General features: G+C 43.4%; 1 protein-coding gene and 1 long non-coding RNA gene across 2 annotated transcripts in view; one reads left to right on the forward strand and one right to left on the reverse strand.

Annotated features, from left to right (window-relative positions):
* Nucleotides 1-1,292: 1,292 nt before the first annotated feature.
* LOC138793602 (uncharacterized) overlaps nt 1,293-17,240 on the reverse strand; it is a 79,659-nt gene continuing 63,711 nt past the window's right edge. The window contains exons 2-3 of the long non-coding RNA XR_011363307.1: nt 7,908-8,073; nt 1,293-1,958 (exon numbers count right to left, since the gene is read on the reverse strand). This is a non-coding gene — a long non-coding RNA (uncharacterized lncRNA). The remainder of the gene's footprint in view (nt 1,959-7,907; nt 8,074-17,240) is intronic.
* Nucleotides 10,177-10,592, forward strand: LOC138793601 (cytochrome b-c1 complex subunit 8-like). Its single transcript, XM_069972245.1, has one exon. The coding sequence runs from the start codon at nt 10,219-10,221 to the stop codon at nt 10,465-10,467; it is 249 nt and encodes an 82-aa protein (XP_069828346.1). The 5' UTR covers nt 10,177-10,218; the 3' UTR covers nt 10,468-10,592.

The following is a 17,240-nucleotide window of genomic DNA, read 5'->3' on the forward strand; positions in this document are numbered from 1 at the left end:
ATATCATAAGTGTAAAGCTTGGTTCACACAGCATTTTTACAGTCCGTTTAACATACACGCATTTATTAAAAAACAGATGCAATTGTGGGTTTGTTTTTCCATTGACTATTCCATTACAGTGGTACCTTGGTTTAAGAGTAACTTGGTTTAAGAGCGTTTTGGTTTAAGAGCTCACAGTTTTTAAAAATTATGACTTGGTTTAAGAGCATTGCTTTGGTTTAAGAGCTCCCTATACTGGGTGGGAGCGCGAGTGGAGGAGGGGCATGATCTGCATGGTGGGGTCTTCAGCCCTGTACTCTGACCCAGGAAGTCTCCCTCACCTTCCAAATCATAGCAGATCCACTTCAGGCTGGGGCTTCCATCAGGGGACAGGACTGTGGAGATAATCTCTCAATAGCTGTAACCCCTCTGTCCCCGGACAGAGAGCGCTGCATGTATGTGCCCACATATGTCCTGCTCATTCCTTTATGCTCCCTGCAGTCTCTGTCCACCTTTGTGTTTCCTATCTTCTTCATTCCTGCTATAATGCTCCTGCACTTACACTCAGCTATACACACTGCTATAATGTGCCTGCACTTACAATCAGCTATACACGCTGCTGCTGTGTTATCAGGGTTATGCACTTACTTTACATTATACACCACATGCTGATTGCTATACTGTACAGTAACTTATAATATCACATATTCAGCTGTTTCTGAATGTTTGTTTTATCAGTTTTACATGTTATTCAGAATAATAAATCATTATATTTGGTGTGAGGAACCAATTGTCTGCATTTCTATGATTTCTTATGGGAAACTTTGCTTTGGTTTAAGAGTGGATTTGGTTTACAAGCGCGGTCCTGGAACGAATTATGCTCGTAATCCAAAGCACCACTGTATATATATATATATATATATATATATATATATATATACATATATATAATCGAAACAGATGTTTGTTTTTTTCTTTCTTTTTTTTAAAGCGTACATAAGAACATGGTTGGCCACGTTTTGTGTACGTTAAAGTAACCATTTAAAAGAAGATTTGATGGATTGCAAAAAATGCTGTGTGAACCAAGCTTTAGACACAAGACAACCTGTAGTATATTCTATAAGAACTTGTTCACATGCATGAAATCCGTAATGAAAATGTACCCTAAAATCTGTGCAGAATTGGCCTTTTGGTATGGATTTTTATGTGGATTCTCAAAGTTCCATTGGTTTCAGTGGCAACATCCATGTAGAAACATTTAGAAAAGTTATGTTACTTTTTACTGTCCACAATGCTGTTTTTAAAACCGCACAGATGTCTCAGCATGGAGTGAAATTTCTCATTAAAATCTATGGGAGATGATTTTTTTCATGCAAATGTCCCTGATTTTGGCGCAGAAATTGGTGAAGATTCTGCATCAAAATCAGAGCATATTTTTCCCATGTGAACAACACCTTTTAATAGAATGTTTATCAACTTATCGTAGAAAGACCACACAAGTCCTATTCTACTATGAATATAAATTGACAATAATGTAAATACAATAAACAAATCCATCAGCTAAACTACATATTCCAAACTACTAACCCTTCGGCACAGTGTAACGCTACAATGTTATTGTGCAATTTGAGTTCTGTCCATTCTGCTGAAAAGAGATCCAGCGCTGGGGCCCATAGGAGGATTCTGTTAGCTTTCATTTCCAGCAAATACTTCATTGAATGTCTTCTTTTCTTTATGCTTTTGAGCAAAACAAGAACCAGGAGGCTTCTTAAAATGAATATGTTTTTCTTTAAATAGAAAAGCAAACCAGATGGTTAAAAAAATGAAAACCACGGGTTCAACTAGATTTCCAGAATAGCAGGAGATGAAAATATGCAGAATGTAGGAGTGGATGAGCGTTGTGATGTTGTTTTGTTATTCGGATAATGACATTTATCCTGGTTCTTATCCTGAGAGTGAGAATCCATGCGTTCAGGTACCTGCACAACAATGGGTATAATGATAGCGACATTATAGGGAGGATTTAGTTACATTTAACATTCTGTAGTAATAAAGGGGTCCATTGGTTTTGGCGAATACATCCCATTTGTATATCATGAAATATTACATAGTTTTCTAATATGTTTTCTGTATTGGTTCCATACAGTTTCAAGATCCCTGCTTGCTGTCACCCATTATTAGGTCACGTATAGTAAATATCTGTACAGTAACAAAAAGCGGTCCTAAACCAGTGTGTCCATCACATGGCCAAGACAGGTTTAAATCCAGTGAAAGGAAACAGTGAAGGTTTTTATTGAAAAACAACCAAAAGGGATCAATACTGAAGGAGTATTGCAAAGTTATATAACTTTTCATTATGCAAAGAATAAACTTCCCTTTGGACCGCATGGCCTGTTGGCGGCCTTCCTACCTATAGAGACTCTATCAGTAGGTTTATGCTGCCCTATCTAAGTGACATTCAGTGGCGTAGCTACAATGAAGGCAGGGAAGGCGACTGCTATGGGGCCCCTGCAGGAAGGGGGGCGAGGAAGCCTGCCCTGCCTTCATGGTAGGTACCCCGCTGTATATGTCAGTGTGTGTATATATGTATCTGTGTATATATTTATATGTCAGTATGTGTATGTATCTGTGGCTATATATGTGTGTGTATGTCAGCAATGTCTGCAGCACTGGTGTATATGTGTGTGTGTGTGTGTGTGTGTGTGTGTATGTCAGCAATGTCTGTAGCACTGGTGTATATGTGTGTGTTTGCTCCCAAAGATGTTCTGCAGCAGCTTCTATTAATGCTGGGCTCTAATAAAAGAACCCACCATTAATATCTGCAGCATTTTCTTTTATTTCTGGTTGAGTATTTCTTATTACAATCAGATGATTTCCCTGTGTACAGTCTACTCATGGTGTATACATCTGCACTAGTGTAATCACATCACAGCGTATATATGTGTGTATGTCAATGGCGTATCTGTATATATGTTAATGGTGCCTCTGTATGTGTATATGTGCGTCAATGTCTGTGTTTGGTGGTGGTGGGGGGGGCGTACAGGATTTATGGGGCCCCATACAGTTTTTTGCTATGGGGCCCCATGAATCCTAGCTACGCCCCTGGTGACATTAAAGCTAAATAGAATGATGTATTTCATTGTTCTGTGCAGCTAATTTAGAGACATTCCCCTGAATAACAAGTACTATGTGCATGTGCTCAGGAGTCCTCAATATTCATGAGCAACTTCCTATGCCCACTGGCCACCTATAGAGTATAGTTGTCAATAAGCAGCTGGGGGAGTGGTGCAGCGTGAAGCCCATTCTCCTCCATATCAGCAGAATAGCTGAACAGAATGACAAAAGTAATATACCATTCTGTTCAGCACTCCTGTCACTAGTTTATGATGCCCCTCATTTAAGGCAGCATAAACCTAGTGACAGATTTCCTTTAAGCATGGTGTGTGTGAAATGTTGCAAGGATTGAAACTACTACATGTGGAGGTACTAGCCTATTTACCTGGTCTAATCTACAGTGATGAAAAGGCTTTGTAAAAAAAAATATATATGCAAGATCGGCATCTTCTGGCCATGTTGGAGTGGGACTTCCCAATAACCCCCTATGAAGGATATTTCTATGACCAACATAAGATAATAAGGGTATCTCCATAGCCTATTCTAATATAGTGTCCTGTGGTAAATGTCCCTGGGAAATGAAATATGCAAAATAATTGTGGAGACACCATCACGTGTTTCTCAACATCAGTGAACTAGCCAGACCTTCCTCTGGGAACCAAGGGGGGTGTCCAGTCAAGGAAACCACCTTCCAACAAGCCACAATCAAATAATGATGGGACTTGTGGAACACTCCAGCAAGGTATCCATCCACAGACTACTGTTTCGGGGTATTTGACCCCTCATCAGTGTGGAGTAGGATTCTGGCTAGTGTAAGCAAAGCTTAGCATTCAAGAGAATAATGGACACCATCATGTATTTCTCAACGTCAGTGAATTTAGGAACATTGCCCCCTGGAAAATCAAATACGCTTTTACTAGACTTTGCTCCCTCCCGGAGGAAGGTCTTGCTAGCTCACTGATGTTGAGAAATACATGATAGTGTCTCTTCATTACTTTTGCATATTTGATTTCCCAGGGGGCAATGTTCCTAAATTCACTGATGTTGAGAAATGTGATGGTGCCTCTGCTATGTTTTGGTTGATCTCCCTGAGGTCCGCCATCATTCTCTTGAATGCACTAGACTTTGCTCCCAGTAGCCAGATTCCTACTCCACACTGATGAGGGGCGAATACCCCAAAACAGCTGTCTATAGATGGATACCTTGCTGTCATTATTTGATTGATGGTGTCTCTACAGTACTTTTGCATATGTTAAATGAGAGCAAGACCTTGGCACTGCCTATACATCCGACCAGTTGTCCTGAAAATTGCTGTACCAATGGTACTTTACTACATATAGGTTATCCAAATTTTTTTCCCTCCCATTGCTGCAGGTGCGGCAAAAATATTGAATCACTGCTCCATATTTGGTGGTCCTGAAAAGCTAAATGCCTCTTATGGAAGCAGGTGGAAATGAAAATAAATGAGATTGTACATTATTCTATCCCTTGGGGGCCTGAAGTGGCGCTGCTGTCATTATGTATGGATGACTTACTGCTTCCTCACCTCACCTCAATTACCTCCCATATTTAACTGCTATATGCACAGCTATTGCTAGACATTGCAAGTCTACTTCTTTTCTTTTGCTTCCTAGAATCCTAGCCACAGTACACGATAACTATCTAATGGAAGGATTGATAGCCCAGTATCAGGGTAATCATAAAGTGTTACTGTTAAAATGGGAGGACTAATCTACCTGAATCAGGAAAAGATATAGGTACCGATCTATGTATTTAAATAGTTATACTGCCTGGAATAAAAAAAAAGTTTCTTCTATTGTTACTTATTAAACTATTTTTGTTACTCTCTTTTACCATATTGTTGGTGTCTCATGTACCGGTGTCTTTATATCTTGAAAAAAAAAATAGAGTTCCAAAAAAAAAAAGAAAAGAAAAGTCTCTGCAAATTTCCAGTAATGGAATGAATTTATTAAAAAGTTAGTCTCCTGAAAACATAACTGGTAGCACCCTCAAAACAGCCATAATTCCAATGAAACTCTTTGTTTAATTTGATTCAATCAGCCATTTACATTTCGTATTATAAACTTATCCCACTCTTCTTTAAAGAACTCACTTTGGATACACAGATAGGTTTCTGTGATTAAAGTAGTTTTTAAGGATTTTCATCAACACCTCAAGGCTGTGACTAATACAGTACAAAACCTTAAAGGGGCTTATCCCACAATATAATTATCCATAGCACAGGGGATAACATCCAATCACGGACAAGCTTTTATACCTTAATGAGCTCTGGTAAAATTGAAAACTTAGCGGTGATTGGTTTCTATGACCAAAACCAGACAGCTTTGGTTATAGACAGATTAATAAATTATGCTCATTATAACAAAATTCTTCAGGTTCTCTCCCAGTGCTTTATTGTAGTAAGGAGAAGTTTGAATTAAGTGTTGGTCCGACTCACGGACTGCGTCTCCATTTATGTCTCTAACAGAAATTTGCTGTACTATGTTGTTTTTGGGCAGCCCTATAGACATTAAATGGAGATCGGGGTGCACAGGGACCACCACTCCATCCAAATCATTCCTAATGACTGGTGGGGATCCAAAGAGTGTAGAGTTGTTCTAATGGCCTGAGCTAGCTATATTAAAATGCTGGTAATGCAGGTCCATAAACCAGTAGTTGGCTGAGACCTGTAGCCATAATGCAGTCATTAGAGGGATATTCAACCAAATAGAGCTCAGCTTTCATTTTATCACAGCAAAATGAGAAATTAAAGCTGTGCTCTGATTAGTTGCTATAGGAAGGGAACAAATAGAATATTACTTTATGTCATGTTATGTCATGACATGTCACTTCTTTGAGCGGAGAGCGGTGGTAGTGGAGGAGCGCACACTCTCCCATAGACAGGCTATGGCAAACTGAGGCAGGTGGGATTTCGCAGTGGAGAGTTCTGCTGCGGAATTCCACCTGATTTACTCAGTGTGAACATACCCTAAGAAAGCTTGATGAATCTCCCCTGCACCTGTATTATGCATGTCTGTAAGTAGCCTAACTTAAAAGGGTATTCCAAGATAATACTAGGACAAAAGTGGATAGGGGACAAGTAAAAGATTGCGGGGGAGTCAGACCGTAGAACTCCCCAGTGACCTCCACATTGGCCCACATCTCTTTTGTTGTCAATACAGCCGCGGATCAGCACATGTCCCGCAGCTCTAGTTATTCCAATGGAGCTGCCGGAAAGAGCCAATTACAGCACTTGGTTCTTTATGGCGGCTCCATGGAGAGTTGCCCACGGCTCTTTTCAAAACAAAGGAACCGCAGGCCAATGTGGAGATCGTCGGGGAGTATGAAGGTCCGACCCCCTTAATCTCTTACTTGTCCCTTATCCTGTGGACAGTTCCCCTCAGAAGCTCAAAGTTTTATGACTTCCATATCGCTATATCCCAGTGTAATTTGACATACCCAGAAAGATTGAAATGGGGGGGGGTAACGTTTAGAAATGTGTAAGACTGTCAACTTACAGGAAGTGTTCGATTGCAATAATTGATGCCAAAAGAGGTATAACCAGTTAAAGGGGGCACTTACTTTTTCACATAGGTATAAGATAATTTTATTCCTCAGCAAATGTGTTCCCCTTGGCTAATCATTCTTCTGACGGGTATTCTGGTTGTCTCCATTACAGCTATTTGAACTGATCAAGATGGAATTGTAGAAATTCCAAGGTTCCAGTGGTTAAATCTTGAAGAATGTATTTTCTATTTTAGTCTGGAGTATTTTGTATCTCGGTGTCAGCCAAGAACTGAATTTTCCCTACACATATATCGTAACCACCCTTGTTGTTATGGAGAACAGCAGAATTATATGAAAATACCAAGAAATGGCTTGGCAATCAAACATATCCTGTTTGTGTATTGGCCGCTTTACTTTAATACCATTTATTATTAAGACATTTACATATCAATATATATATATATATATATATATATATATATAAAAATTACCTGTATATCAAAATGAAAAACAGGTTGAGACAGCTTGACATACAACCACACTTCTAGGATAATATCCGTTTAACACATTAGTTGCTGTATTCAGTTATTGCGGCAATCACAGGCAAGAAAGTGGTCTAAGTTAATAAGAGCACTGCCCTCTTTATAGATATATTAAAAATAACATAATAGTTTACCTATTTAAAATTACAAAACAGCAAGGGTGGACTCTCGGATTAAAGTTAAACACTTCTATGAAGCCGTAGCTTTTTACTATTTCTTTTTTATGGTATAAAGGCCTTACTGATATTTTGTTGCTGCCTTGAGCCCATTAGAAAAAAAGGATCATAGGAGATTTCCAAAGCTTCGGTAGAGAGGTCAGTAATTTCATATAGCTCTATAAGCAATTTCCTGTATACTGGTGAAAGGTGCAACATCAAAGCAAAACTACTCTTGAAATGTGGTCACCATGCAAAGCAAAGTAACGGTTTGCTAAGAGTAGCCTTTAAGATGGATACATGAGATTTACTTTTCTGAAAAAAACCCCCAAAAATAAATAAATAAAAAACAAACAAACATAATAAATACACATACATATATAGTAACATGCAAAGGTTTAGGCAAGTACAGAAAACATGCTGCAAAGTAAAATTGCTTTACAAAAATGGAAGTATTTATAGCTTTCCAGTAAAGTGAATGGACAGAAGAAATCTAAATCAGATGAATATTTGGTGTGACCGCCCTTTACCATCACAACAGCATCAGTTCTGCACAAAATTATTAAATAAACTTAGCAGGTAGGTTGTTCAGCCATCTTGGAGAACTAACCATAGATCTTCTGTTGATTTAGGCTGCTCAAATTCTTCATGTCACTTCATGTAATTCCAGACAATCTCCATGATGTTGGGATCAAGACTTGGGATCACTTCCAGGACTCCTTGTTCTTCTTTAGGCTGAAGACAGTTCTCAATGACATTGGCTAAATGTTGTCCTGCTGCAGAATGAAAAGTTGGATTTGATCAGATGCCTTCCTGATGGGAGGTGTCTTTATAGCATTTTCACACCTGCCTAAATCTTTTTCACAGCACTGTACATGCATAACAAGGTTATGTTGTTGTCACAATGTTAGCTACTATTGACCTAAGGCCCTATTGCATGGCCTGATCTACAGGAGGAAGCGAGCGCTCTCTTTCTCCTCATTCCCTGCTCGATGTCTGTGCTATTACACACACAAACAGTGATTGGGGAGGAGTTGGGGGGCTGCGGGAGGGGCTGCCTGGACCATCTTTAGATCATCCCGGTGGCCCAAAAAGAGAGCGACGGTCTGCTGCTCCTATTACACAGAGTGACAGGCAGCGGACTGTTGCTATCGTCATCTTGATTTTAGAATACGCTGAAAGACAACGATCAGCCGATATTGTGAATGTCGTTGATCATTGCCTTTACCCATGAGCTACTGCATTAAACGATTATTGGCTGGTAATTGGCCAAGTACGGACGATTATTGTTTGAAAGCAAAGGCAAATAAACAGCAGAGCTTTCTGTCCTGGGGGCAAAATCAGACACCATAAGAAAAGGCCCATTTGCTGGGGCCCCATTTCTTTTATGTAAGTCACAGCTACGTCTTGAATAAACATGTGACAATGTATTGATGTATCTCTATTATAAGATGACTGGGCCATTTGCCTGTGCTGACAAAAAGATATGGGTATATCACATACATTTTTTTAACTCAAGCAAATAAAATGGGGATAACTTTTAAAAGGTTGAATTTAATGTATTCATAATATTATGCTTTAACAGTAGGAGAATGATTTGTATGGCATATTTAGGCTGAGAAAAGCAGGACATACTAAAAAGCTTTACTAAAAAGCACAGACCAAGAAATTAAAGGATAGTTGAGGCTATATAAAATGGGGCCTGGCCAATGTGTATTGTTAGTTACGTAATGTTGGCATTTGTGACAGATGTTCACTCATTCACATGGTACTCCAAATACTGAGTGAACCCTTTATCAACTTTTAAAAAATTTTCATCTTGTTTTGATGTGAATAAGATGATATGTTCAGTAAATATAGCCACTTTCACCTCAATATTCCAACTAAAATTCCTTTAAATATGTTTGAGACACTTGAGTGGGGAACAAGGAGCAAGCCAGCGCTGACCTGACAGGTTGTTTGCTCCTCTGAATCGCCACGCGTAATAGGGGCTTTATAGAGGATGTTCAACTCTATGCAAAATTAAAAAATAGCAGTTCTAGCTTACCCAAGTCCCCCTAGCAATTTCTGCTGTGATCCGCTACGTTTTGGGCCACTGTGGAAGTTTTTCTTTTCACCCATCTTTTCTTTACTTCCTGGTTTGTATCATTTGAGCACAGGACCTGCTAAACTACATAGACCAGCATTCCCTGTGTGTCGGAGCCTGCCCCATTCCACCAGCCTACTGCTTGTAATACTTCCCACATTCCCTCCCCCCAGTGACCACTAACCTATCTAAAGTAAGAATCACAAAAACACCAGCACCCAGCCATCATTCCCCATATTCCCAGATGCTGCTGCCTCTGCTGTAACATGATAGAAGCTGCCAGCACAGGCAGTCAGCTCTTCTGCATTGTATAAATACAGTATCTTTGGGGAAGAGCTTACTGCCACTGAGGTCCAGTGATGTCCCTGCATGTATATGACTGCCAATGAGCTCCAGTGATGTCCCTGCATGTATATGACTGCCACTGAGCTCCATTGATGTCCCTGCATGTATATGACTGCCACTGAGGTCCAGTGATGTCCCTGCATGTATATGACTGCCACTGAGCTCCAGTGATGTCCCTGCATGTATATGACTGCCACTGAGGTCCAGTGATGTCCCTGCATGTATATGACTGCCACTGAGCTCCAGTCCCTGCATGTATATGACTGCCGATATGTGGCGTTCGGTGCGGCTGTGTAACGTGTGCCCAGCAATGCTTATTGTATTGGATTGTAAGGTCTTTAGTCTGGCGTCGCTCACGTGTCGCTGGTTCTGTGTCTCCCCGGCCGTGCACTGACTTCAGCTGGGCTTGGACCTGATGTCTTCACTGCAGGCGGGGGTCATAGGGGTTATACTAAAGGCGCAGGAACTATAGAGTACAAGCTAGTAAACCATGGGGCTGCACTTTGGAGACCTCGCCAAGGTTCGCCATGTTATTACCTTCACATTGTCACCATTTGAACAGAGAGCTTTTGCTAATGCCTTCTCCAAAGGGATCCCCAATGTGTGGAGAAGGTTCTCATCTAACTTTCTCACCATTACACCACCCTTTGCTTTCGCATATTTGATCTACAACTGGGGAAACAATGAACACCAGAGACTCAAGAGGAAGGATCCATCCCAGTATGAAAATGACCAGTAAACCAGTCTGCACCAAGGCATAACATCTATCCACTAGCACTGTCTAAGACTCTTCCAATGCTGCATTGTATGAAAAGGATTATTTATTGCAGCATACAATCTGACTTTTCACATAATAAAATTCTTTACCGTATATGACTGCCAATGAGCTCCAGTGTTGTCCCTGCATGTATATGACTGCCACTGAGCTCCAGTGATGTCCCTGCATGTATGTGACTGCCACTGAGCTCCAGTGATGTCCCTGCATGTATATACAAGCTGTGCTGGATGGGGGAGATGATGGGGGGAGTAGTGGTCACTGTTCTCTCCTTTCATAGAGCACAGATAGTCAATCATTTCTTCTCCACAGAACACTGCACTATTAGGCAGCAGGGTCCACTTCTGTGATGCTATTGGCTCTGAGGGACCATGTGATGAAGGTCCTGAAGAGCACTGTCAGTGGATAAAAAGGAACGTGTGACCCTAAGCTAACAAACTAATAGGACTCTCTCACTGCCAGGACCGCCCAGTGCTATGACACCTTCTGTGATGTATTGGCACAAAATGGAGGACAGTAACATGTAATGTGACAACGGTCATGGAAATTTTTAGAACTACAGAAATTCCTGTGCAGCTGTAAAGGTTGTCAAATTCAGGAAAAATGACCAGACTGGAACTGGAAGCACATGGGTGGTATGGATAACACTGGGAACAGAAAAGAAGAAAAAAGTTTTAAACTGGACAACCCCTTTAAGGAAGTATACCAGAGGCTGCATTGCACATTAAACAAGAGAGATACAAAAAAAACAGCACCGAACCTAAATATGTTTCAAAAGTGTGAGAACAATTCAACGAAAATAACACGCACTACAATGCTCATTACCCGAAGTTTGCAGCTGCGTGGTGAGCCAATCACTTTTTCCTTCACATTTATCGTATATAAAAGTGTGAGAACGCCTTCTGTAATTTTGTCCAGCATGAACCCCAACCAACCCCATCTCAAGTTATCAAATGCTTTTTCTACATCTAATGAAGCATCACTGGAGTTCCCTTCAGGATAGGACGGTGCTGGAGTCTGTCTAAAGCAATTAAAACTGTCCTAATATTTGTGACCACTGTTTGCCCTTTTATGAAACCTAGAGGCCCTGAGGCAAGTTGGCATAGCAAGCAAATGAGCTAATAGTGGACAATAACCTTGGGAGTGAAGTAGGGCAAAAGCAATGCTGTACTAGAAACTATGGGTAGTCTGGTGTCATAGTGATCTGACAGTAGAAAAAAAAACAGAAAAGTGCACCTACCCACCCCTGGTCCCCAGCTGCAGCTCCCATTTGTCTACTTTAAATCCTCCACAGCTCCTGTCTTCTGCCCGTTTCTGAGACTACAACTTGGAGCAAGACCTGGTCGGCTCTGCCCATCATTGCCCACAGCATTGTCCCATCCCTAGTGATTGGCTGAGTGGGCAAGTCCTGCTTTGAGCTATCGTGGATATATATATATATATATATATATATATATATATATACACACAGTGGTGCCTTGGATTATGAGCATAATTCGTTCCGGGACCGTGCTTGTAATCCAAATGACTCTTAAACCAAAGAAAATTTTCCCATAAGAAATTATATAAATGCAGATAATTGGTTCCACACCCCAAAAATAATGATTTTTTTTTTCTTAATAATAGGCAAAACAAATGAAACAAACATTTAGAAACAGCTGAATATGTCATATAAGTTACTGTATAGAATAGCAATCAGTATGTGGAGTGTAATGTATAGTAACTGCATGAACCTGATAAGACAGCAGCAGTTTGTAGATACAGGATGGAACTGCAGATCCACATAATGCAGTAGCGTAGTACAACAGGCTAGAATAGAGAAACAGGGCTGCTGTCAGAGGTCTGTGTGGTCACATCACATGACAGCAATTAGGAAGGGGTGTGTGTCTATGATGACCAATTAGGAAGTGAGAATCACAGACCTGTGCAGGAGGACAGCGACAGAAACTTTTCTATACAGGAGTGTGAATGGCTGAGAGTGAGTGGAGGCACATTATAGCATCAGTGTGTATAGCTGAGTGTAAGTGCAGGCACATTATAGCAGCAGGGCTGACAGAGACTGCAGAGAGCATAAGGAAATAAGCAGGGTATATGTGGGCACATTAATGCAGCACTCTCTGTCCAGTGAGAAAGAAGTTACAGCTATCAAGAGATTACCTCCACAGACCTGTCTCCTGATGTAAGCCCCAGCCTTAAGTGGACCTGCCATGATTTGGAAGGTGAAGGAGACTTCCTGGGTCAGAGTACAGTGCTATAGAACACTCTATGCAGACCAGGCAACTATCTGACCCCCCCCCCCCCCCGCCCTGATAGAAAGGTTGCAGATAGATAGCAGCCCCTTTCCGTGCATCTCTTGGCTATGGCGGTTCAGTAATTGAGTAGTAGGTTCGTCAGGAGAGAGGCAGTGGGGACCCCGATAGAGAAGCGTTTAATATGCGGTGCAGGACGGTGCTGATGATCAGCAACTGCATTTTGGGCAGAAAAGCTTAGAAATGCCCATTGTATGTAATTTCCACATATGCTGCGCCTCCTGCTGGATCCTGCAGGTATAGACTGGGGAGTAGGGATGGTCCGAATGCTCAGCATCAGATTCCCACTGTCTGCCCGCTCCGTGAAGCGGGTGGATACAGCGGGAGGACCGCCTGGAAAACTGGGATACAGCCTATGGCTACGGCTGTATCCCAGTTTTCCAGGCGGTCCTCCCGCTGTATCCACCCGCTGCACGGAGCGGGCAGACAGCGGGAATCATTACCGAGAGTTCAGGTTCGTACGAACCCGAACCGAACTTGGTTCGGACTATCCCTACTGGGGAGTCATGACATCACATTTTTTTTAAAGAAAGTTGAAGCCTGCCTGATCTAGTAAATTGAGGGAAATAGCAATATATGTGCACTTACCATAATTAGTGTATATTAGGAATTTAACCTAATCTAACTTTGCTTATGAAATAACATATTAAAAAATAGTTTTTGGTCGGAGTTGTCCTTTAACCCCTTGCCGCAAAATGACGTTTGGGGAACGTCATGTAAAACAAGTAGTTCCCGCAACATGACGTTCCCCAAACATCATGCTTTCCCTGCCTCCCCCCGCTGTCCCTGACGGTGATCGGGCAGCGGGAGGAGGCTATGTCACATAGCATCCTCCCGCTGCCTCTGCCCGGAGGGGATCCGCGCTCCCCGCGGGCAGTTAACCCCATAAGCGCCGCGGTCAATGCGTCCGCAGCGTCTATGGGGGAGATTTGTGTTCTCCCGCCGATCGGGCGGCGGGAGGAGGCTACAGAATGTTGCCTCCTCCCGCCGCCACTTCTAAAGTGTCCCCCGCCCTCCCCCCTCGTCCCCCGAAGCCGGCGGATCGCCGCTATTACCGTTATAGCGGCGATCCGCCGGTAACGGGTATTACCGGCGCCGCAGATCGCTTTCATCTCCCCCCACTGTGAATCCACGGTGGGGGGAGATGAAAATGTATAAATCAGACCCCAGATCAGCCCCCCTAGTGGGCGATCACTATCCCTCCCCTCCCCGGGCGGCCATCACATCCAAGATGGCCGCCCCCATGATGGAAATGAATAAATGATCAAAGCCCCATGCTCTCCGCCACCGGAGGTAGCGGAGAGCATGGGGCAGTGATCTGGGACCCCCCGTGTGGTCCCGGAGCAGGCGATCGGCTGTATATACTATATACCGCAGATCGCCTGTTCCCAGTGCAAAGAAGCACTTTTTATCCCCTGTCACCATAAATCATTGGTGACAGGGGATAAAAAGTGTCAGTGTGTCGCCCCCCAAGTCGCCCCCCAGTCACCCCCGTCCCCCAGTCACCCCCTTCCCCATATACGTTACCTGATCCTGGAGCTCCTTCCTCTTCTGTGTCCTGGCTGGTTATGAAGTGCGCATGCGCTTCACAACCAGCCAGCTCAGAAAATTTAAAGTGACAGAGACCAATTTGGTCTCTGTCACTGAACTATGATTACTGTGATAGAAAATATCACAGTAATCATAGTAATACAGTGAAAATGAATGTATAAAGTACAAAAAGTGAAAAACATACAAAAAAATAAAACACACACTTTTTATTATAGTAATAATTGCAGTTTACTCCCAAATTACCCCTAACCCCCCAGATTACCCGTAACCACCGCAGGTTGCCCATATCCGCCCCAGGTTGCCCGTAATCACGCCAGATTGCACGTAATCACCGCACGTTGCCCATAACCACCGCACAATGCCCCTAACCACTGCACGTTGCCCCTAACCACCGCACGTTGCCCCTAACCACCGCACGTTGCCCCTAACCACCGCACGTTGCCTCTAACCACCGCACGTTGCCTCTAACCACCGCACGTTGCCCATAACCTCCGCACGTTGCCTATAACCACCGCACGTTGCCTGTAACCACCACATGTTGACTGTAACCACCTCGAATTGCCAGTGACCCCCTCCAGATGGTGCGTAATCAGCCCCGATTGCCAGTAACCCCCCAGATTGCACGTAACCACCGCACGTTGCCCCTGACCACCGCACGTTGCCCCTAACCACCGCACGTTGCCCCTAACCACCGCACGTTGCCCCTAACCACCGCACGTTGCCTCTAACCACCGCACGTTGCCTCTAACCACCGCACGTTGCCTCTAAACACCGCACGTTGCTCATAACCTCCGCACATTGCCTATAACCACTGCACGTTCCCTGTAACCACCACATGTTGACCGTAACCACCCCGAATTGCCAGTGACCCCCTCCAGATGGTGCGTAATCAGCCCCGATTGCCCGTAACCCCCCAAATTGCACGTAACCACCGCACGTTGCTTCTGACCACCGCACGTTGCCTCTGACCACCGCACGTTGCCTCTGACCACCGCACGTTGCCACTGACCACCGCACGTTGCCTCTAACCACTGCACGTTGCCTCTGACCACCGCATGTTGCCTCTGACCACTGCACGATGCCTATAACCACCCCACGTTGCCTATAACCACCGCACATTGCCTATAACCACCGCACGTTGCCTCTAACCACCCCAAATTGCCAGTGACCCTCTCCAGATTGCCCGTAACCACGCCAGATTGCCTGTAACGACCCCAAATTACAGGTACCCATCCCAGATTACCTATAAGCACTTCAGTTTATCCGTAACCACCCCATGTTGCCCGTTACCACCCCACGTTGCCCGTAACCACCCCACGTTGCCCATAACCACCCCACGTTGTCCATAACCACCCCAGATTGTCTGTAACCACCGCAGGTTGCCCATAACCACCCCAGGTTGCCCATAACCACACCAGGTTGCCCATAACCACCCCAGCTTGCCCGTGACCAGACCAGGTTGCCCGTGACCACCCCAGGTTGCCCGTGACCACCCCACATTACCTGTAATCTCATTTTTTATTGTATTTTAGTAACTGCGCTATTCTAATAACTATTACTAGCTGCGGTTTTGCTCCAGCAAATTGGCGCTCCCTTCCTTCTGAGCCCGGCTGTGTGCCCATACAGTGGTTTATGCCCACATATGGGGTACCGTTTTACTCAGAAGAAGCTGCGTTACAGATTTTGGGGTACGTTTCTTCTCCGATTCCTTGTGAAATTAAGAAATTTTTAACTAAACAAACATATTATTGGAAAAATTTGAGTTTTTCATTTTTACTGTCTTATTTTGAATACTTTTCTCTAATACCTGTGGGGTCAAACCGCTCACTGCACCCCAAGATGAATTCTTTCAGGGGGTGTACTTTCCTAAATGGGGTGACTTTTGGTGGGGTTCTATTCTGCTGACACTACAGGGGCGCTGCAAACGCACCTGGCGCTCAGAAACTTCTTCTGAAAAATCTACACTGAAAATGCTAATTGGCGCTCCTTCCCTTCTGAGCCCGGCTGGGTGCCCATACAGTGGTTTATGCCTACATATGGGGTACAGTTCTACTCAGGAGAACCTGCGTTACAGATTTGGGCATGCAGCTTCTCCCCTGTTCCTAGTGAAATTGAGAAATTTCAAACTAAACGAACATATTATTGGAAAAATTCTAGTTTTTCAATTTTACTGTCTTATTTTGAATACTTTCCTCTAATACCTGTGGGGTCAAAATGGTCACCACAACCCAAGATGAATTCTTTGAGGGGTGTACTTTCCAAAATGGGGTGACTTTTGGGGGGGTTCTCTTCTGCGGACACTACAGGGGCACTGCAAACGCACCTGGCGCTCAGAAACTACTTCAGCAAAATCTGAACTGAAAATGCTAATTGGTGCTCCCTTCCTTCTGAGCCCTCCTGTGTGGCCATACAGTGGTTTATGCCCACATATGGGGTACCGTTGTACTCAGGAGAACCTGCGTTACAAATTTGGGCATGCAGCTTCTCCCCTGTTCCTAGTGAAATTGAGAAATTTCAAACTAAACGAACATATTATTGGAAAAATTCTAGTTTTTCAATTTTACTGTCTTATTTTGAATACTTTCCTCTAATACCTGTGGGGTCAAAATGGTCACCACACCCCAAGATGAATTCTTTCAGGGGTGTACTTTCCAAAATGGGGTGACTTTTGGGGGGTTTCTCTTCTGCGGACACTACAGGGGCGCTGCAAACGCACCTGGCGCTCAGAAACTTCTTCAGCAATATCTGCATTGAAAAAGCTAATTGGCGCTCCTTTTCTTCTGAGCCCGGCTGTGTGCCCATACAGTGGTTTACACCCACATATGGGGTACCGTTGTATTCAGGAGAACCTTCTTTACAAATTTTGGGGTACTTTTT

This window comes from Dendropsophus ebraccatus, chromosome 5 (assembly GCF_027789765.1).
Source record: "Dendropsophus ebraccatus isolate aDenEbr1 chromosome 5, aDenEbr1.pat, whole genome shotgun sequence".
Classification (NCBI taxonomy): domain Eukaryota; kingdom Metazoa; phylum Chordata; class Amphibia; order Anura; family Hylidae; genus Dendropsophus; species Dendropsophus ebraccatus.